Below are 18583 nucleotides of genomic sequence, written 5' to 3'. Positions count from 1 at the left end.
TGAAAGAGCTGCTCATTGTCTCTACCAGATTAAGATGTTACTTAAATCACATCAGACCGAGTTATACTGATCGGGTCACTGATCATTGATCTTAGGTCAAACAAATCGAAGGTTCGCATCCGCACCGGGGGCTCATGCTTTTGAGCGCCGCTTTCGTAAAAGAACCTTACATAGCTGGTAAATTTGCGCTATTCCTAAATATCATGTAAACATCATTATATAATTTTCATGGTGAGATAATGTGCATTTCGGGTTGAAATAGCTAGTTGCGGTCGAAACCGATTTGGTCCTATCACATAGAAACGTAACTCATATGTAGGCCATGGCCTTCCGTTCGATACATACATATTTCAAAAAATTTGTAGTATAATAGCATATTTTACTATGCAAACCACCCGAGTACGCCTGCAAATACTTAGTATAGTGATTTCATTTTTATCTGCAATGTATTCATTGTCTGGTCGACTGTAGTTGTTTTATCATTGCAAACAACGTGCATGGGATATACGCATACAGACACTTGGGCAGTTGTATTTTCACAATCATCTTCGATATGCTCTTCAATGCTCTTCAATGCATGTAGAATGGGTATCACATTATATACCATATTTTCCAATTTATTCTAATTTCTTGCATTTATCTTTAATATTATATTCATTATATTTATTCCGTTTGGTTCGAGTAGATTCTGATGACGACCCTGTTGTCGATATGACCGTACCGCCAACCCCGGGCCTTCATTTGGTTTTAAGAACCACCGATATGTATAGGTATAGGCTTAGCTCATTCAGAACCATAAGACCTCAATTAATGCACCACGGCGTTCTAGCTGACGCCATTAAAGGTAAACTGCTAAATCCCGACCTCACGGGCTAAGATCGCATATAAATTGTGTTATAGGGCTGTTCAAAAATAACCTTTTTTCCTTAATCTTGCGGGCCACGTGATTAAATCGTTAGGTTGACTTAAAAAACGACGCACACCAAATTTGAATTCATTCCAACCAATATTCGCGGTTTGCGTAGAGTTTGAAAATTTTGAATTTGCCCAGAAACGCAAAAAAATTTTTTTTTCAAATTTTTCTGCCAACCCCATGAAATTGTTGGGCTGTCTTCAAGAACTATGCAAAACAAATTTGATTCAATTCCAAGCCGTAGAAGTGCAGTTATATGAGTTTTCCTTTGATAATTCTGAGATTATCCTTGATCGGTGGATAATCCAAGAATTTGCATCGAAAAACTGGAATAACTCCGCTTCTACGGCTTGGAATTGAGTAAAATTTGTTTTGCATAGTCTTTGAAGACAGCCCAACAATTTCATGGGGTTGGCAGAAAAATTTGAAAAAAATTTTTTTTGCGTTTCTGGGCAAATTCAAAATTTTCAAACTCTACGTAAACCGCGAATATTGGTTGGAATGAATTCAAATTTGCTGTGCGTCGTTTTTTAAGGCAACCTAACGATTTAATCACGTAGCCCGCAAGATTAAGGAAAAAAGGTTATTTTTGAACAGCCCGAATGTATATGTATGAGGTGAGGATTTTCATATTAGCGTATCGGTTTACCAGGTTATTACAGTTCAAGACCCACTGCTGTATATGTCGTTGCTTTGTATTGGAAAATAATGGATGATTTACTACCTACAGGTAGTTAGGGCTCGGCAAAATCCAGTACCTGAGTGATTCGATTCTCAATCGAGTATTCGGTTTCGATTCGAGTATTCGAGCATCACTCATTATGACGCCTTACAACAGAACGAATGTTGTGGAGAGTTTAAATATGCGCCCTGTCAGAAGTTCTGAACATGGACATGGGTACTTAGGTACAAGTTCTAAAAAGGTCTAGAACCCTGTCGTAGAAGGAAGCGAGTCTTTTGTGAAAATATGATTTTCTGATACTAGGGTAACAAACAATTTCATTTCGAGTCCACAAAAGCTAAGTATAGAATTGAACGATGTATCGTTACTATGTGAATATACCTGATGTAACGTAAGGAGAGTTGAGAGGGAGAGGAGAGAGGAGGGGGCTGCCGCTTCAGCTAAACTGCCAAAGTTCACGCACCTTCTATACTGGATTGTCAGTCATGATTGGATCCATGTGTTAAGCAAGAGGTACGTGACACATTTGCGCGAGGCATGACGCAGGCATATCGATCAGGCATATCGATAGTCGATGTCCGATGGCAATTCGACGAACCTTGATTTGACGCAAGACTGATATTAATTCGAACGTTTGACGATTGCAGTTAGATTGTGATTCCACAAATATATCTACGAACTCTGATGGCTGAGAAAGGTCCCAATCCCAATGGTAAGTATGTTTATGTTAACAAGTTTCTTGAAATGATGGGAAGGCCATATGGTTTGCGGAATTTCCATCGAGTAGCCAGGGGTTCCCAGCACGTGGCCCGCGTACGCTTCTTTTGCGACCCGCAGGACCTTTCATCATGAATGCAAATACTACTGGCACAGTGTTGTTACATGTCAATTTAGCTACTTAGCTCTTTCATCGCACCATCTCTGTTTTGCATATTGACGACTCATGTGATATGGTTTTGTTTCGTTGTATGCCCGAGTTGAAATTGCCATTCTTTTGATAATAACACTTGGCAACAATTTTGAACGAAAAATTTGTTGACTTTGATTTTGCACTTGATATAGGTTGATTTTGGAGTGCTGATTCCAGAAATGCCGCTGGTTTCCTTCTACCACGTCATGTTTTTGCTCTACAACATATGCCCAAAATATGCCAATTTTTCGCGAATTTAGCAAAACTACTTTTCAATACCATATAAAAATCCTCACCTTTACCATATAATAAGTTATGTAGCCACGGGCTCAATTGCATTATTTGGAAAAAAGGTGCTGGTATCAGTCTACGCCGATGTTTTCACCCATTTATGGTTAGAGGATGTAATCATCTGAGGATATTTCAGACACATATTTGATGCAAACTGCATGATATGGCAAGAAAAATGAACATTGCATTTACTATTAGCTATAGGTCCAATGCCCCATAAAGCTTATCCAGTGTAACCTGAAACTCCTATATGCTGGATAATTTGGATCAAGATGAAGATCTTAGGGATAGCATGCCTAATGATGAAGATTTTGAAATTGAAGATGATTCAGAACGTAAAGTAGTCTATCAACACACGTTATTGATCAGGCATAAGCTTTGGGACTTGGACTAGAAATATTCGGAACTTTTAACATCCTTACGAAGTGAGAAAAGATTACTTGGCAAGGCAGAGAAGTCATCTCACTTTCGATCATAAGAAACAGCCTTTTCTTCTTGGGCCTATACTTTCGGTAGCGTTGTGTATTGCCGTGATACTGGCATTGGCATGATACTGCTGCCGTAGATTACTGGAAGAATTAGGAATCCCGATTTACAACTCAAGTGAATGACAAATGCCTATATACGTAGCTCAAAAAGGATCCTAAAGTGTGGCATTCTTCAAAATGGCAACGTCTTAGGTGCAGTAACAATTGCACACTCAGTTATAGTCTTCTTGAATAATACAGAAACATTGAGATTGAGAATATTACCGAAACATTAAATTGTTGCAATATAACGAGCACGATTGGATCATATGTGTCAGCTTTGAAATATTGTGTTTTCTTAGTGGTCAGACAGTAAGGGTGCACAATGCACATGTAACCCTGATACACATGTGGCACTGCCATATGTTTATGTCGGACAGCAGACATACAAAAAAGCTAAAATATCTAAATAATTCCTCTGAAAACCTTTACATAGGCGATGATGGGGGTAAGATACCAGAGTCTATTGGAGCTTACATGTTAGCTGACTATTGCCCGAGTATCAAACTAGACAACCTAAAGAATTATGGGGTTTTAGCGTGAATTTAGATCCTGAAACTCGCAATTTATTTGTCTTGTAGATGCAATGTCAGTTTAAATCAACCAAATAAAGCAGTGCAAATGTTTATCTGAAGTCTATTGATTTACTTTCGACTGCTTGTGGTTTTTGAAACGCTTTATACAATAAACACAAAATATTTAACGTAGTTTTGTTATGTGGGTTATGAGACAATGTGGTGGGTGCCTAACCCAAAAACTTGACTTGATAGAGAAAAATGAAAGTCATTTTTGAATTCAGCTCCCAAAAGTTAGTCAAAATCAAGTCAACAAAAATTGTGTTGACAAGGGTAATCGGTATTCGTCTAGGCCCGCTGAAATGAAATTACATGGCATCATGTAATAGCGATAAAAATATAATGACTTACTGCCCGCCCAGGTAATCTGAAGTATCCCATCACAAATACTAAAAAAATCTATACTTTCTGACTAGTTAGTAACGGTGGCATAGTTACAAGCGTTGTGGAGCTATATATATAACCGGTGTATTCACTCTTCACGTCGATATCATATACCATTGCAAATGTCAAAACCGACTGGATTTTCCGCCAATTCAAAGACGGAAATCGTCAATGTTCTTTTGTTTGCCGCAGGAACTGTGACATCACCCGAAGCTGATAAATTCATTCTGGAAGGATGCACTATTGGTTGCATAAACATGGGATGCCCAGCTGCGGGTGGGACCAGAGAGGACTCAAGTAGAATGATACTGACTGTTATTTCACAGATGTTGTTAAGATAGCACGCGCGATGCGCATGTCGTATATCAATGGCCATGTCCCACGTTCAATTCATCCCCATCTATGGAATAACTCTTTAAATCCATTACTGTATCAGCTTTTCCTCGACATGGTAAAAAATTTTCAACAAAATTGGGATATTCGGGAATTTGGTTATTGACCGGAAAAGCGAACATGTTGAGATGTGCAATTCGCTAAACTGACTCCGCCGTGCGGGTATGGATGAAACCATCTAGAAGAGGTCATTGGTTTTTGCCAAAAATTGATGACACTTTTTTCGTATTGAACATTCTCTAACTTCAGCAAACCCGATCTCCGAAATCATCGAGTCAATTCTGCACTCTTGGCGAATAGAGTGTGTATTAACACCCTTCAGATTAGGGTGTGAATATACACCCGCGGTACGTCAAATTAAAACCTACACCAGACCTACACCACGGTATAAATCAAGCACAACATTTTAATCCAAATGATGCTTGCGCCTAGGGACGTATAGGAAGGTGTGCACGCAGACGCGTGGTATTTATAACCGCGATATAATTATGAGTTGTTCTATTTTCGTGTATCACCTCTTGGGTGTGAATACACACTCTTTTGCTAAGAGAGTGGGGTCTTTATATATCGATACGTCTTACGTTTTTTCCCGCAATTAATTATTCTATCCGATTTCCTCACGACTCACCCAGTGGCATTGGAGGGTAAGAATTTATACATCCACGGCGAGGTTTCTTGGCTGCCAGTAAGCTGTCAATCACAACGTTTTCTTCTGTGTAGTCCACAAGATGAAAACAATGAAAATTAGACATAGGGGCTGTTCAGAGCGTGTTACGTGATGTCACGACATGATTGGACCCCTAATCGGTGGTATGTGGTATGCTTTCTCTTGACCATGTAGCCATCTACAGACACACGCAGAACCCATTTATATCTTATTCGTATTTCGAACCTGGCGAATCAAAATCATTGAAGCGTGGTTACTTATTTTTAACTCCAAACAAAATGCTTAAGAACCAGGTGGAGTTTCGGAAACTGTGGGAAATCACCCTGAGTATAGCATATGCTGTAATACTCCGAATATATGGAAAGCATGCGACGGTATACGGTTAGTCAGCCAGACCTAGGTAGCAATTCCTGGTCGATTCGTAAGCAGATATGGTCATGTTTTTATCTGGAGACCCGGGACCAGAATTTATCACCGACGGTCTGCAACGAAAGCTAAACCGTTGCACTAATTCTGAAAATACAAATCATCAGGCCACCACAACTTCCGAAAATTGACATTAAAGTCAGAGATAGAGAGATAGGAATTGTTCTCAACGATCGTAACAACTGCGGAGTGATAGCGACGTAATTTGGCGCTCCGTCGAAACAACGTTATTAGTAGGTTTGCACTTGAAAAATGTTTTTTATTGTTTTTTTTTGTTATATTTTCAAAGCCATGATGTCACGAATATTCAATTGTGACGTCATAGTGGATTGACATTGACAATTGAAAATATAGGGTTAATTTAACTCCTTTGACAAAATATCTGTAATATTGCTGTTGAACCGACTATACTTCGGGGATTCCAACCATCCCATATCGATATACGTCGGCTATATCGGGTGGTAATTGTCCGTAGGCTCATACAACATGTTTTTTGGAAAGTATTTACACAACTATGGCATAATTTTAGAACTTAAAAAACACAATTTTTTTAAAAGGGCCTTTGTTTAAAACACTGTTTAAAACATGTTTTAAACAACGTGTTTTAGAACACCGTTTGTAATAAATGCAATCCTATAGTTGATAAGGTTAGTGAATTGCGAGGAACACTGCCGTTGTTCTGAACACTGCCAACGATTCCGGGCCAGCACAGCACTTTTTCACCCACCTCCAAAACGATGGTCTTGGCTTGCACTCCAGAGCGCGATAAATACAACTTCATCCAAACACGGAACAAAAACAAAAATATCATAACCCCCATTTTACAGGAGAATTTTATCACCATTCGATTCATTCATTCATGCATTCATACATTCATTCGATTCACAAACACACACAGTCCCACGCGCATCTTTTTAATTTTTTACCGTAGCGAGCCAAGTCCTGCATTAAAGGCATTCGCTAACCAGACGGATTAGATAACGGCGAAAGGAAGACTAATCGGTGCATGCATATAGGCTTACTAAGCATTAAAATAAGTAATATTCTTTTTATCAAAAGTTATTTAGCATTCGATTTCAAGTCGCCTGAACCACGAAATGTTTTTACGTTAATGAATGGGTTCTGTCACTAATATTTGGTTCTTGCATATATTGCATATCACGGAAATTAGATTTGTTATATCATGTTGTAATTTTGTGACATCCTGAAAAGATTGTCGCTAGTCAAAAGATGCTGGAGTCGCTCACACGTACCAGATCAAACTAAAAGAAAAACTCCTTTCATGAAACATATGCAATTCCCCATTCTCAATTCTTCACGGGGTGCAATATTTAACTCTGCATGTAGTATTTTTACTGGAGGGGGCTTACTGTGATTGTAATGAGAATCATTCGGTGCCTAGAGATATCGAAGGATTTGACCAACACGTGTTGATCATCTGCCAGTCAGCAAAACAGATTAATCGCAATGATGAATGTCCTGTTACTTTTTGTCGCATAAGGGTAGTGGGTTGTTATGAAATCGGTAATATGTTCATTATTTCAAAGATTCTACTGAACATGACGCGACAACACCAAACGAAAAAGATTTTCAATCACATCAATACGAATCTGTGAGAGATTGGCAACGGTTCCAGGGCATTAAGATGGAGATATCCGTTGCCTGCAGGTATGAATACAGATCTACACTGTATTAAGCGTCATATGATTCGACTTGCGCGATGTCGATATTCATCAGGAAAATAGTCTAGCACGCGAGTGAATTGGCGGCCGCGGCCCTATTGTTGTGGTGTTGCTCTACCTCAGGGCTCTTCAACCGGGTATATCGTACACCTCAGGATGTGCCATAATTTTTAAAGGGTGTAGCACTCGGATGGCGTGTGCTGTGGTGTACCAGATCCGCATTAAAATGAACCGATGACTATAGTTATCACACCAATAATAAATAGACAAGTTTATGCTTCAGAACAGGTGGACCAGATGTGCAATATCGTACAATGTTCATATCAACTGTATGTAACTTGTAAATTACGTTCCTTTTGTGATGTCATAGGAAAACGGTTCTCGTTGGTAATAGACTTATTGTAGTTACCTTTAGTTATCAGCTTGCGATATCTGTCTATGACAATTCTCGAGGAAACCGCCGCGAATACTCGGACGTTATGAATTGGTGCTTCCTGCGACAAGCCTATAAATCACGCAGTGTACATAATTGCAGGGGCGTAGCTAGGCGGTCGCGGCGGCAAGTTTGAGAACCACCGTTAGATGATGGTACGGTAACCTCGAGCGATGAGCCCTGATTAGTATTTAGCGTTTACTATAAGTTTACTATAAGCAGCCTTGCACATTCTTATTTTGATTAGGCCAGGGGTGGCCGTCTACACATAATTAAATTAGCGTGTGTTGGCGGGGGTTGACGAACACAATGAGCATGCAACACAATTACGAACGACAGATCAGCATGCTACACTTTTGCATGTGTCACTTTGGCATGCGCATAAAAGCCAAAAACTTATACCCTAACCTCGAAATCAACCCTTATATATATCCTAACCCCAGAACCCTATAGCCTGAACCCAATCCTCAATCTCGGCCCTAACCCTAAATGTTACTTACATGCAGAAGTGTCGTATGCCCAATTGTCGCATGCTGATGTGCCGCATGCTATTAAGTCGCATGTTCATATGTCCACAGACCGTTGGCGGTCGTCATTATGCAATTTGAATTTACGAATCGGTCCCCAAATTTTTGAGAGATGGTGCGCCCCATACAAATATCAAGTTGCGATGGTGTGCGTCTCACGATTTCGACTATACCGGCAATCCTGATGGGAGGTCAAGAAATAACAATATGCAAAAAACTGATTATTAAAACCCGGAAGACGCATCATAATTAGTTTTGAGCCCAAATTTTTCCAAGACACCCCCTCCATCAGCTCTACCAGTTAATCCGATCACATGGGGTGAGAATGAATAAAAATGTGACAGTAATATGTGAAACTATCAATATTATAGAGAAAATTCAGTAAAGAGGAGGAATGGATTCTCGCGCTCGACGCGACTAGAAACAAAATTCCAGTAACATTTTCTGACATTTATACTGGCGATTTTGGTGCATTTGAGTAAGCCTTCAAGGATGTTCTACTTCTACAATCATAAACCTTTATACGCATGGTGTATCGCAAGAAATCAGTGAGGGCACAGAATACCACGAGGGCTGTTCGCGGTGCAAAGCTCCCATTTTAACATGAGTAAGCCTATTTGTCGTCCAGAGGGGCCATGACGACTTTCCACTGGAATGCGGCCGTCAAATCGAAATACGGCGTACTACGGAATCGGTGTATTATGTGGTCAAGGGTGTACGAGTTTTGAGTAAACGTTAAAAGGGTGTACCACGACGAAAAGGGTTGGAGAGCACTAGTCTACCTTACAAAACTTTATGATTGGTTGTTCCGCCAATACAATATTGCTAACACAAAATCCAAGTATGGATAGGGACATGCCGGTTCAAAAAGTGACTTCTGTTCCACAATTCTTCAATTAAAATAGCTCTGTATAAATGATGTGAATAAGCTCATGGTGTATTTACCGAATTTGCGTAAGATTGTAGTTGCAATCCATGTTTGCGTACCAAATATTCTTGATAACTGTATTATGCAAGCGTCAAATGTCTTTGTATTCAGAGGACTTCTTGACGCTGATGTATTTTCATTGTCTGATCCAAGTAAGTGGCAATTGTTTATTCATTTCTAAGCTTTGCAATCGACGTTTAGTAAGTTGATTGACTCTGATTTGTGCCATCCCGACGAATATACGCAGTAATAAATATTGTGCGATAATCATGGCAGTGGCGGTGATGTACACTAAGGATTTAAGAACAAGTAAATGGAAGGAATTCGGACGCACAGAGACGATCGACAACACCCTCAACCCAGACTTCGCAAAGAAATTTGTAATCGATTATCAGTTTGACCAGATACAGGATCTCAAGTTTCAAATGTAGAGCATGCCGTTATGAGTTCTCGTTCCGTTTCTGAAGATTCTAATTTTCCAGATACGATATCGATTCGAAAAGTCCTGATCTGAGAGAGCATGTATGATATAACATTTCATTGGAGCGAGCGAGATATAAAATCATATTCTCTGTTGGTGCACGTTCTCGCAATATATTGACCATCCCTATTACAATATTTACAGGATTTCCTGGGATCTTACATTTGTACCCTCGGACAAATTGTCGGCAGCCGCGACAGAAGATGCATTGGAGATCTGAGGTGAGGAGTGTGAAGGCAATGAGAGATAAGGAAATTTGCAATTGTATGGGTACGGCTATTATGTAAGAAATACACTTATATCAAATTCGTAAAATATGATTGTATTTCTACTGAAAGCTGAACTTCCAAGCAGCATTCAGCGATCCTGTTACACAACGGTCGTTCTTAAATTTCCTTCAGTCGATACACTTGATTGAGACGAATTGACACATTAAAGCAGTATTGATGCATTCATAATATTTGATTTCGTGTTTTTAAACCACCTTGAACCATTACTAAATAACGTTCTTACATTGTTAGTATTACGCCGACCAAAATCAAAGGAAAAATAATTGTGTCTGTGGAGGAACTGGAATCATCAGAGGACATGATTCATATGAAGTGGGAAGGCAAAGGATTGGACAAGAAAGACTTTTTCGGGAAATCGGACTCATTTATAATTTTTTCGAGGTGCAATGAAGATGGATGGTAAGAAATGTCACGAAATAACAAGAAAAATTTATATTAGTTAGTTGGTTAAATAAATAATCAAAACAAATTGTTGACGTATCAGCTATACGTATATTTTTCTTCACGGAGATTGTAGCTCAACATAAATAGGCTTATTGTAAGTACAGCGGGTCATTGACCGAAGCCGGACTGAATTTGCGGCAGAACATTTAAATGTTTGGCTGGAGTCAGACTGGAGCCGGATTCAATTCTCTGTGATACGGTCGTAGTCCGATATGAACCGGATTAGTATTTTTTGTTACTGTCATAATCGCTATTGAGGCTATTGATGAACATGACCGTTGTAGCCTCGCTACCAACCGCACGCCTGTTCTGGCCAATACAAACCTGTGTTCGATACTGTAACATTGCCATGTTTTTGGTGCAATATTTATTATATGACCAAAACCCGTACCGTATGATCTACTGCCAACGTCAGTGGTTCTAAACCGGGGGTCCGTGAAGCATTTTCAGGGGGTCCGCGAAACCTCTAACTTTACAAGATAGTCGAAAACCGAATTTGTATCAGGAAAATCACAAGGCAGTTTCGCTTCATTTCTAGTGGAACTCACATAAGCAGAATGGCCGTCTGAGATGACATATCCTGCTGTGCAGACTCATTCTGGTTGCTAAATTTTCAGTAGCCTACTGATTCAAGTAGCCTGCTTTGCTGTATAGAGATGTTTTGTAAGGGATTGTGTAAAAAATGAATAGTTGGATTTATAAGGTCAATCAGGGGGACTTCGAAATGTTTACGAAAATCTATTTTGTCCTGTGATATACATAACAAATAAACCATTGTCCCATAACTTCAAGATGAGCTGCTAGATATAAATGACCAGGCTTGAAATTATAGGTTCAATAAAAAAAGATTGTTTGTCAATTTTGGTGCTGTATTTGTTACGATCATACCCAAATGTGTCGTCGGAAGCGTTGTGCGTTATTATTCCATTCACCACCACTTTTCTTTGTCTAAATTAGTGGTTCTCAAACTGGGGGGAGGGGGGCGCGCCTCCTTTTTTCGAGGGGGGGGGGGGGTGAAAACACCAGGAGGGACGCGAAGCCGCAGTTAACTAAAAAAAGTTTCGTGCTCGGCGCGATTTACTTGCATTTCATGGTAGTCGCTCTGTCTATTGTCCTAATTTCAGATTTGAGAATTCATTCAACAATAGACATAACCTTCAATGCCATCAAACTATCCGTTGGGATTGCTAGCATTCTGATTTCTCTCTTTAAAATATTATGATATCACGATAAGGGCGAAGGCGCGAAGTTTTTCACTATCAAAAAGGGGGGCGTGTCTAAAAATGTTTAAGAACCACTTGTCTGAATGAATTTTCAGCACTCGTTCGAAGGCGCGGATTTTGAAGACACGGCCAGGTAGTTCAAGAAATGCAGTTGCAGAATTCGCTTTGAAATAATAAAAGGCAACCCAATTTCTACATAAATAGTAGGATGTTATTTTCAAGAAAAGTCATTTTGTACCTGTTATTCTCACTAGCCTACGGGTATCATTGCAAAAGACCGATGACGATTGGACGATAATTGAGCTATATTTGAACTAAAACTTCGGGATGGGGGGGGGTCTGCAGGGGTCGATGTCGGTTCAAAAGGGGTCCGCGAAGGCAAAAAGGGTTGAGAACCACTGGTCTACCGGTACGTAGTTTACTAGAAATACAGACTTGCAGATAATTATGTTCGAAGATTTTCGGACTGGATCTCGGTCATTTCATGAATACGACTTAGGAGTCAGACCGTAGAATTGAAGAAACATTATTGGAGTCGGACCTGCGAATTTGTCGACCCGCCCCACAGTAATATGAAGTATAGAAAAATAGACAAGTCGGGGAAATACTAGGTAAGGCACATGAGTAGTCTATGATATCGGGCGTGGCAGGGAAACATCCAAAGAAATAACTATTGCTGAACGCAGAATTGACTTCCGTTTAATAACATCAAGTCCATTTTTAACAGTTAATATTGGATCAACCTGATATCAGGAATATAATAATTAAAACTCCAAAATAGCAGAAAATATGTATCAATGTCACGAAAACACTTTTCATGGTTATCCTGAATAACACATCGATTGGTTAAAACCAATTCTCGCTTGACATCTGCCTCAGTTTCACCGTGTGCCACAAGACAGAAGTTATCAAAAGCACTCTCAACCCAACATGGAAGAAAATATCGATTCCTTCGAGAACCTTTTGCAACGGAGATCCCGAAAGGACGATAAAAGTAGAAGTATATGATTGGAATCGTAGTGGCAGGTATGGCTGGTGTTTTCCAGTCAGGATGCATTTCTTGAAATACGCTTGTTATACAGACAGGAGTTGATCGGAGAATTTAAGACAAGTCTTCGCCGACTCACTCGGGGAACGTGTCAAGAAAATGTATATCAGGTGAGCTCGCCGGTAACGATAGGGTTACCATACGTCATCGTTTATAAGGATTTGTCCTCTTTTTTCAATGAATTGAAAGTTTCCTTGGAGGACGCCTAAAAGTCTTCTTTTTTGGGAATTTGTGCTCTTTTTGTAGAAAAATGCCACACCGCGACCGTGACGCAGCGAGCGTCAGAGTTTCGTAAAAAAATATCGGGTAAAACGGAGGTCGAGTCGAAGTATAATGACCTTTTTTTTGTCAACACAGCTATACTAATGGTTACTAATTACCCATTTCCTTTTCCGGTATTACTGCTGTCAGAGTTTCTAGAAAGTGTCCCCTTTTCAGATCTTAAAATACGGTAAACCTAGGTCAGGATTGAATATAGCTCTCAAATCTACTGTATCCTGTATATAGAATATCAATCGGAAACATGATTACCGCCACTTTAGCAGACTGGTAGAAGGTATTTCAATCATATCGAGATGATCAGGCCTATATTCGGTATTACGATTCCCTATATGTCAACTTGTAGCACCGCTCACTTCTAATATTTTGTGAGAGACCGCTTACGCAGTCGCGTATTCGATGGCGAGAAGGATCCTAGATAAATTTCGAGTGAAGATGTCGTATATTCAACATCCATTTGATGAAAAACAGTTGATAATTTCTCAAATATTCCTGCTGTACCAATTGTTAGGGTCTTCAACAAAGTGTGTCTATAGCGTGACCTGCTTTGTTCAACTTCTTAATATCGCCTCGTATACATTTAAATATATACTTCCATTTCATATAGTGCATCAATGGTGCGATGAGAGGCAATAAAAGGTACAGAGATTCGGGAAAACTTATCCTGCAAGAATTTTGCATTGACAAGAATCCGACTTTCTTGGAATATATTGGAGGCAGGTTCGTTATTAGCCTACCTGTGGTTAAAATATCTAAAACTTGTTCTGGGTATTTATCATCGAATAGCTGCCGTGCACACCACATAGACATAATAATGAAAATATGTTGAGTAGCCTATATGAGAGGTTGTATATCGAAATATTAAATATTATGTAGCAAAGCATTTTTATGGCACCACAGGCGCAGTCGACTACCGAAGTCATTGCGGTAGTAAATAATACAAGATGCCCAAGGTATATTATGTGCGTGCTGTTAAAGCACATATACAAACAAAGAGCCTATATTAGGGATGGTGTGAACCTCTGAAAGGTTAAGGTTCGTGTGAACGCGAACCTTTTTGAAAGGTTCTGTGTGAACACGAACGTGAACCTCGTGACGTCATGTGACGTCATATTGCTAATTCTAACCCTATCTTCCAATGAAGTGATAGCCTATATTAATGTACACGATACCAAGCGAAAACTCGGTCCACATAATGCCACAATGCTGAAGTACATATCGGCGTTTTAAACGTCGCTAAATGTATCAACAGCGGTAATCAAAGTATATATTAATTGCGTAAAATCAATACATTCCGTCGCTTTGCCAACAATTTCGACGAGGACTTACCAAGGAATATAAGCGTAGGCCTACTCCTTAACGGTCTTAGCCAGACCGGACAATGTGTTCGGAGTCTGAGTATTGCTACATTGGTATTGAGCAGAGTGTACAACGGGTTTCAATACTCGTTATCGATACCACAAACAACAACAAGTTATGCAGCAGTAGCAAGCACCTTAATCGCACAGATTTGGTTTTAATGATACAGTAAAGATATGAAGTCAAGATTGACCCCGTACGCCCGTTCGATTATTTACATCAGAAGACGATATCAATGTCATTGATTGGTTGAATAAGCATCATTCGCTGACTACGTATATCGCTCGTGATGTTGTGTGATTGCGGGTCAAGCTCACAGCAGATAGTCACTAAATATTCACAAACGGAAAGCTGGTTATTCCGAGAAAATTTTTGCAGCAAAGCAACTAAAACTATTAAGGTTGTCGAGGTGCATGGTGCATGCTCGGTAAGCGTTGATTTTTTATGCTGCCAGCACCATGCATGGAGTGGCCCGCAGTTGAAATGCAATAAATTTGAGCCAAAGATCTTATAATGGAGTGAAATTTACAATTTACCAAAAGGTTCACAGTGCAGAACCTACCAAGGTTCTGTTGTGAACACGGACCTCTAAATTTCCGAGGTTCACACACAGAACGCGAACGTTAACCTCACGTTCACACCATCCCTAGCCTATATACCGAACAAATCGTAACATCAATTATTTACTCCTGCAACACCGACATGGATGCTGAATATCAATATATGGTTTATTTACAGTATGATAATGAGCTTTGTCGTTGATATTGACTTCACGTCGTCAAATGGGAATTCAGAATTGCCGGATTCATTACACTATATGAATTCTTCACAACCCAACCAGTATTCTGTAGCCATTAAGGTGGGTAGAAATGATTTTTTTGAGTTAACGTGGTATCGGCAGTCGAATAAAACTTGGGAAAACAAGATATCTCTTTTCAAATTAGTCCGAAGAGAGTTTTTGCGCTCAATAAAACAGCACTGTAATGATGACGAATATTTTCACGTGACAAAATCACTTAGATACGTTCAAGGCGAGATGCATATAATAACAATTGCTTGACCTTTCCCGAAGTCGATTCAATAATAATACAAGAGTATCTAGTCGACGCCGATGCAGGTGCTCCAATTTCGCCTTCAAAATTACCGCCGATGTGACCAGATATTCGGAAGGTGGACATTGCTCGATTACCATTACCTAACGAACAAAGTCAGATGATCCGAACATTGTGAGATTCACCAAAATGAATCCATTAAATTGCATCAATGTTAAATTACCATATTCGCAAGATACCATTTTGAGAACAATCAGTTGTAAAATTTTCATTCAATTGCAAACACCGCAAGATCGCGATATGATGGAACGTTGAGAGGGAGTCCGACAAAGCCTACGAAAGTCTATAAATCATAATATTTGATCTTTAAATCTATTCGTAGGCAACCGGTGAGATACTGCAACATTATGGCAGAGCAGATAAGAAGTTTCCCGTTTATGGATTTGGAGCGAAACTGCCACCACATGGTCAAATATCCCACCTGTTTCCAATAGTAAGTATACAGTAAATGCTCATCAATGCCCCCATCCCAATATCTTCACTCTTTTGAAAGAAAGGGAACAGGTATTTTAACTAAAATACTGGTTTATACAGTAACGGGTAGATAGAATGTTAATCGAATATTGATACAACACAAAACAAAGATATATTTCGTCATTACATATTCAGTTAATGCGATGATTGGGTTTTCTGTTTCTCTGACATTGTCTTGATTCCTGGTATGGTGGTAGAAAAAGCCAACTGCATGTCATGAATATGCATGACACTGCGCTACTTTGTTTTAAGAAGTAACTTTCTTGAAAACGCACATCCTTAACGATATGTTAGTGGGAAAGGCAATGTCATGAAAATTTGTTGTATACTACTGCTGTTCCAGCCTGTTTTTTTGTTATAGTGGACTAGACTTGGAGATAGTAAATGTTTCATGTCCCACTCGAATACAGCTCATGGGTACCCATTTAGCCATGGCCTCCAAGTTGGGAAACCCGAGTATAAATCCCTACGTTCTGTCATCATTGTCACTGATGGGCCAATAACGAATGAACATGTAACCTATAATGAACTGGTTGAAATCCCCCCTATACCCTAGTTAATTATATTTTAACAAGTGACATGCTTACTTAACAATAGTGACCATACCGTTGAGGCCGACAACCTTTTACCAGCAGCAGACCATAAACACAAAATTGTTTTTGGTGAATGAAGGTGTACACGTTATAACAATATTCCAGCAAATGTACTGGGATGAATGACTTTTGTCGTGTTTTGTCATGTTTGTCGCTTTCCATCAGGTTTACTTTCCCAACTTTCAAAACAATATTTCCTTCACAGCATTTTTTAACGAAATATGGTTATCGCGTAGCGAAATCTGCTTTATATTGTCTCTAACGTCGTTTCTTCATAGTTAAACTTGTTTAAGGCTGTTTCAATGTTTTATAACTCCCATAAAATTATTTAGTAGTCATTGTAGTTATCATCAATAGTATTTTTTGCAAAGAACTTCAACCAAAGGGATCCTGACTGTGACGGAATAGACGGGATACTGGAAGCCTATAAGACCTGCGTCAAGAAAATACAATCGGCCAGTCCGACTAATTTCTCTCCTATCATCAGAAAAGTCGCAGAGTAAGCCTTTGTCGTAATACCGCAACGAAAAGTTGACAAAAACAAATCTATCTTTCACAGAATGGCTTCAAAAGTCTCCAATGGATAAAACTACTATGTTTTACTGATGATTACGGACGGGGTGATCAGCGATATGGACGCTGCGAAAGAAGCTATCGTTAACGCCGCAAAATTACCGATGTCTATCATCATTGTAGGGGTAGGTGACAGAGACTTTCAAGGTGAAGTATTTTGGCATTCACGCGACTTCGCGTTACGACCGCTTTATAGTCTACATGCGGGGCGGATTATGGAGTAATGGACTCTATCTGTTAGCCTGGTGATTTTCAACCTTTTTACCGTCGCGAAACACCTTCAATTTCGTAAGTATGTTAGCAAAATAGCAAATAAAAATGTCCCAACCGTCGTGACGGACTGATGTAGGCAAACGACCCCCAGGTTGATAACCATACTGCTTTAAATGGTTGGCGGACATCTGAGCTCGAATTACAATGAAAAACGTCAGTGCGATGCGAATGTGCGACACCTAAAGATATCACTTTTTAACCTGAACAGTAACCACAACCTCAACCCCACACCAATGCCCATGTTTCGCACGCTAATATGTCGACGGACCCATCTCTTTAACAGCGATGAAAGAACTCGATGGCGATGATGTGCGATTGTCACACAGGGGTGTGAAAGCGGAACGTGACATCGTGCAAGTGAGTATAACGTCTAAAGATGACTCGGTTTATTCAGCGCGGTACATGTTAAACTAAATTTTGCCACATCGGTATCGGGCATTGCCTTATATTCGAATACTATATTTACAAAATTGGCTATTGACGAACTTGTGCTTCGTTTCAGTTTGTCGAGATGCGCAATCATATCGGTGGCGCGGAAAATCAGGTTGTGGGTCAATTGCACTTGAATAGAGACCTGTTGGAGGAGATACCGAGGCAGCTGGTTGAATATATGAGAAGAAGAAATATACAACCATCAAAATACGTAGACTGAATATAACAGCTTATGAACCCGCCGACCTGTTGTAGGCCTTGCTGGTATACCGAAGCATTATTCCCTGGAGCACATCCGTAGCTTATCTAGCCTGTATCTAGCCAATATATGTATTATTTGTATTTTGTAATCTTTTTAATCGTCTGCGGTCTGTAACATCAACTACTTTGATGTTTTCATTTATGGTGTGCGACGCAACAAATTTTATGTGATGGCGTGATGGTCATTTGTAATTTGTATGCATGTCAATGGTAATGATATCGTTTATATTTTGTTTAAGATTCGATTTTGTTTGTGAGGTTGAGCACCAAGCGTACCACACTTCTTAATGATGCCTTAGTTTGAATAGAAGACGAGGAGTTCCAATTAAACTTTCATTTAGTCATAGGTACGACTTTTTTATATTCCGGTTTTGATATCTCGTTGAAATATACGTTCGCTCAT

General features: G+C 39.6%; 2 protein-coding genes across 2 annotated transcripts; both read left to right on the top strand.

Moving 5' to 3' along the window:
- Positions 1-1565: 1565 nt before the first annotated feature.
- LOC145437550 (copine-5-like) lies at positions 1566-17844 on the top strand. Its single transcript, XM_080314818.1, has 16 exons — positions 1566-2307; positions 4475-4579; positions 7316-7436; positions 9450-9490; positions 9615-9765; positions 9821-9860; positions 9964-10040; positions 10341-10508; positions 12656-12802; positions 12859-12934; positions 13711-13823; positions 15201-15321; positions 15897-16007; positions 17013-17140; positions 17201-17361; positions 17771-17844. Exons 1-15 carry the CDS (start codon positions 2280-2282, stop codon positions 17226-17228), a joined length of 1455 nt encoding a protein of 484 aa, XP_080170944.1. The 5' UTR covers positions 1566-2279; the 3' UTR covers positions 17229-17361; positions 17771-17844.
- On the top strand, positions 17247-18139 carry LOC145438024 (copine-9-like). The gene is made up of 3 exons (XM_080315386.1): positions 17247-17361; positions 17771-17844; positions 17990-18139. Exons 1-3 carry the CDS (start codon positions 17247-17249, stop codon positions 18137-18139), a joined length of 339 nt encoding a protein of 112 aa, XP_080171512.1.
- The last annotated feature ends 444 nt before the right edge of the window (positions 18140-18583 follow it).

This window comes from Botryllus schlosseri, chromosome 4, assembly GCF_051294905.1.
Source record: "Botryllus schlosseri isolate E-star chromosome 4, Bs_hap1, whole genome shotgun sequence".
In the NCBI taxonomy this organism is placed as follows: Eukaryota; Metazoa; Chordata; class Ascidiacea; order Stolidobranchia; family Styelidae; genus Botryllus; species Botryllus schlosseri.
The sequence above is the reverse complement of the archived record's forward strand: the minus strand, read 5'-3'. Positions and strand labels throughout refer to the sequence as shown.

Coding starts and splice junctions, on each gene's coding strand:
- LOC145437550 (XM_080314818.1), top strand. CDS start 2,280: ATGGCTGAGAAAGGTCCCAATCCCAATG. Junction 7,437..9,449: donor GAGATATCCGTTGCCTGCAG/GTATGAATACAG, acceptor CTTTGTATTCAG/AGGACTTCTTGACGCTGATG. Junction 15,322..15,896: donor AGTATTCTGTAGCCATTAAG/GTGGGTAGAAAT, acceptor ATCTATTCGTAG/GCAACCGGTGAGATACTGCA.
- LOC145438024 (XM_080315386.1), top strand. CDS start 17,247: ATGATTACGGACGGGGTGATCAGCGATATGGACGCTGCGAAAGAAGCT. Junction 17,362..17,770: donor AGGTGACAGAGACTTTCAAG/GTGAAGTATTTT, acceptor TCTCTTTAACAG/CGATGAAAGAACTCGATGGC. Junction 17,845..17,989: donor CGGAACGTGACATCGTGCAA/GTGAGTATAACG, acceptor GCTTCGTTTCAG/TTTGTCGAGATGCGCAATCA.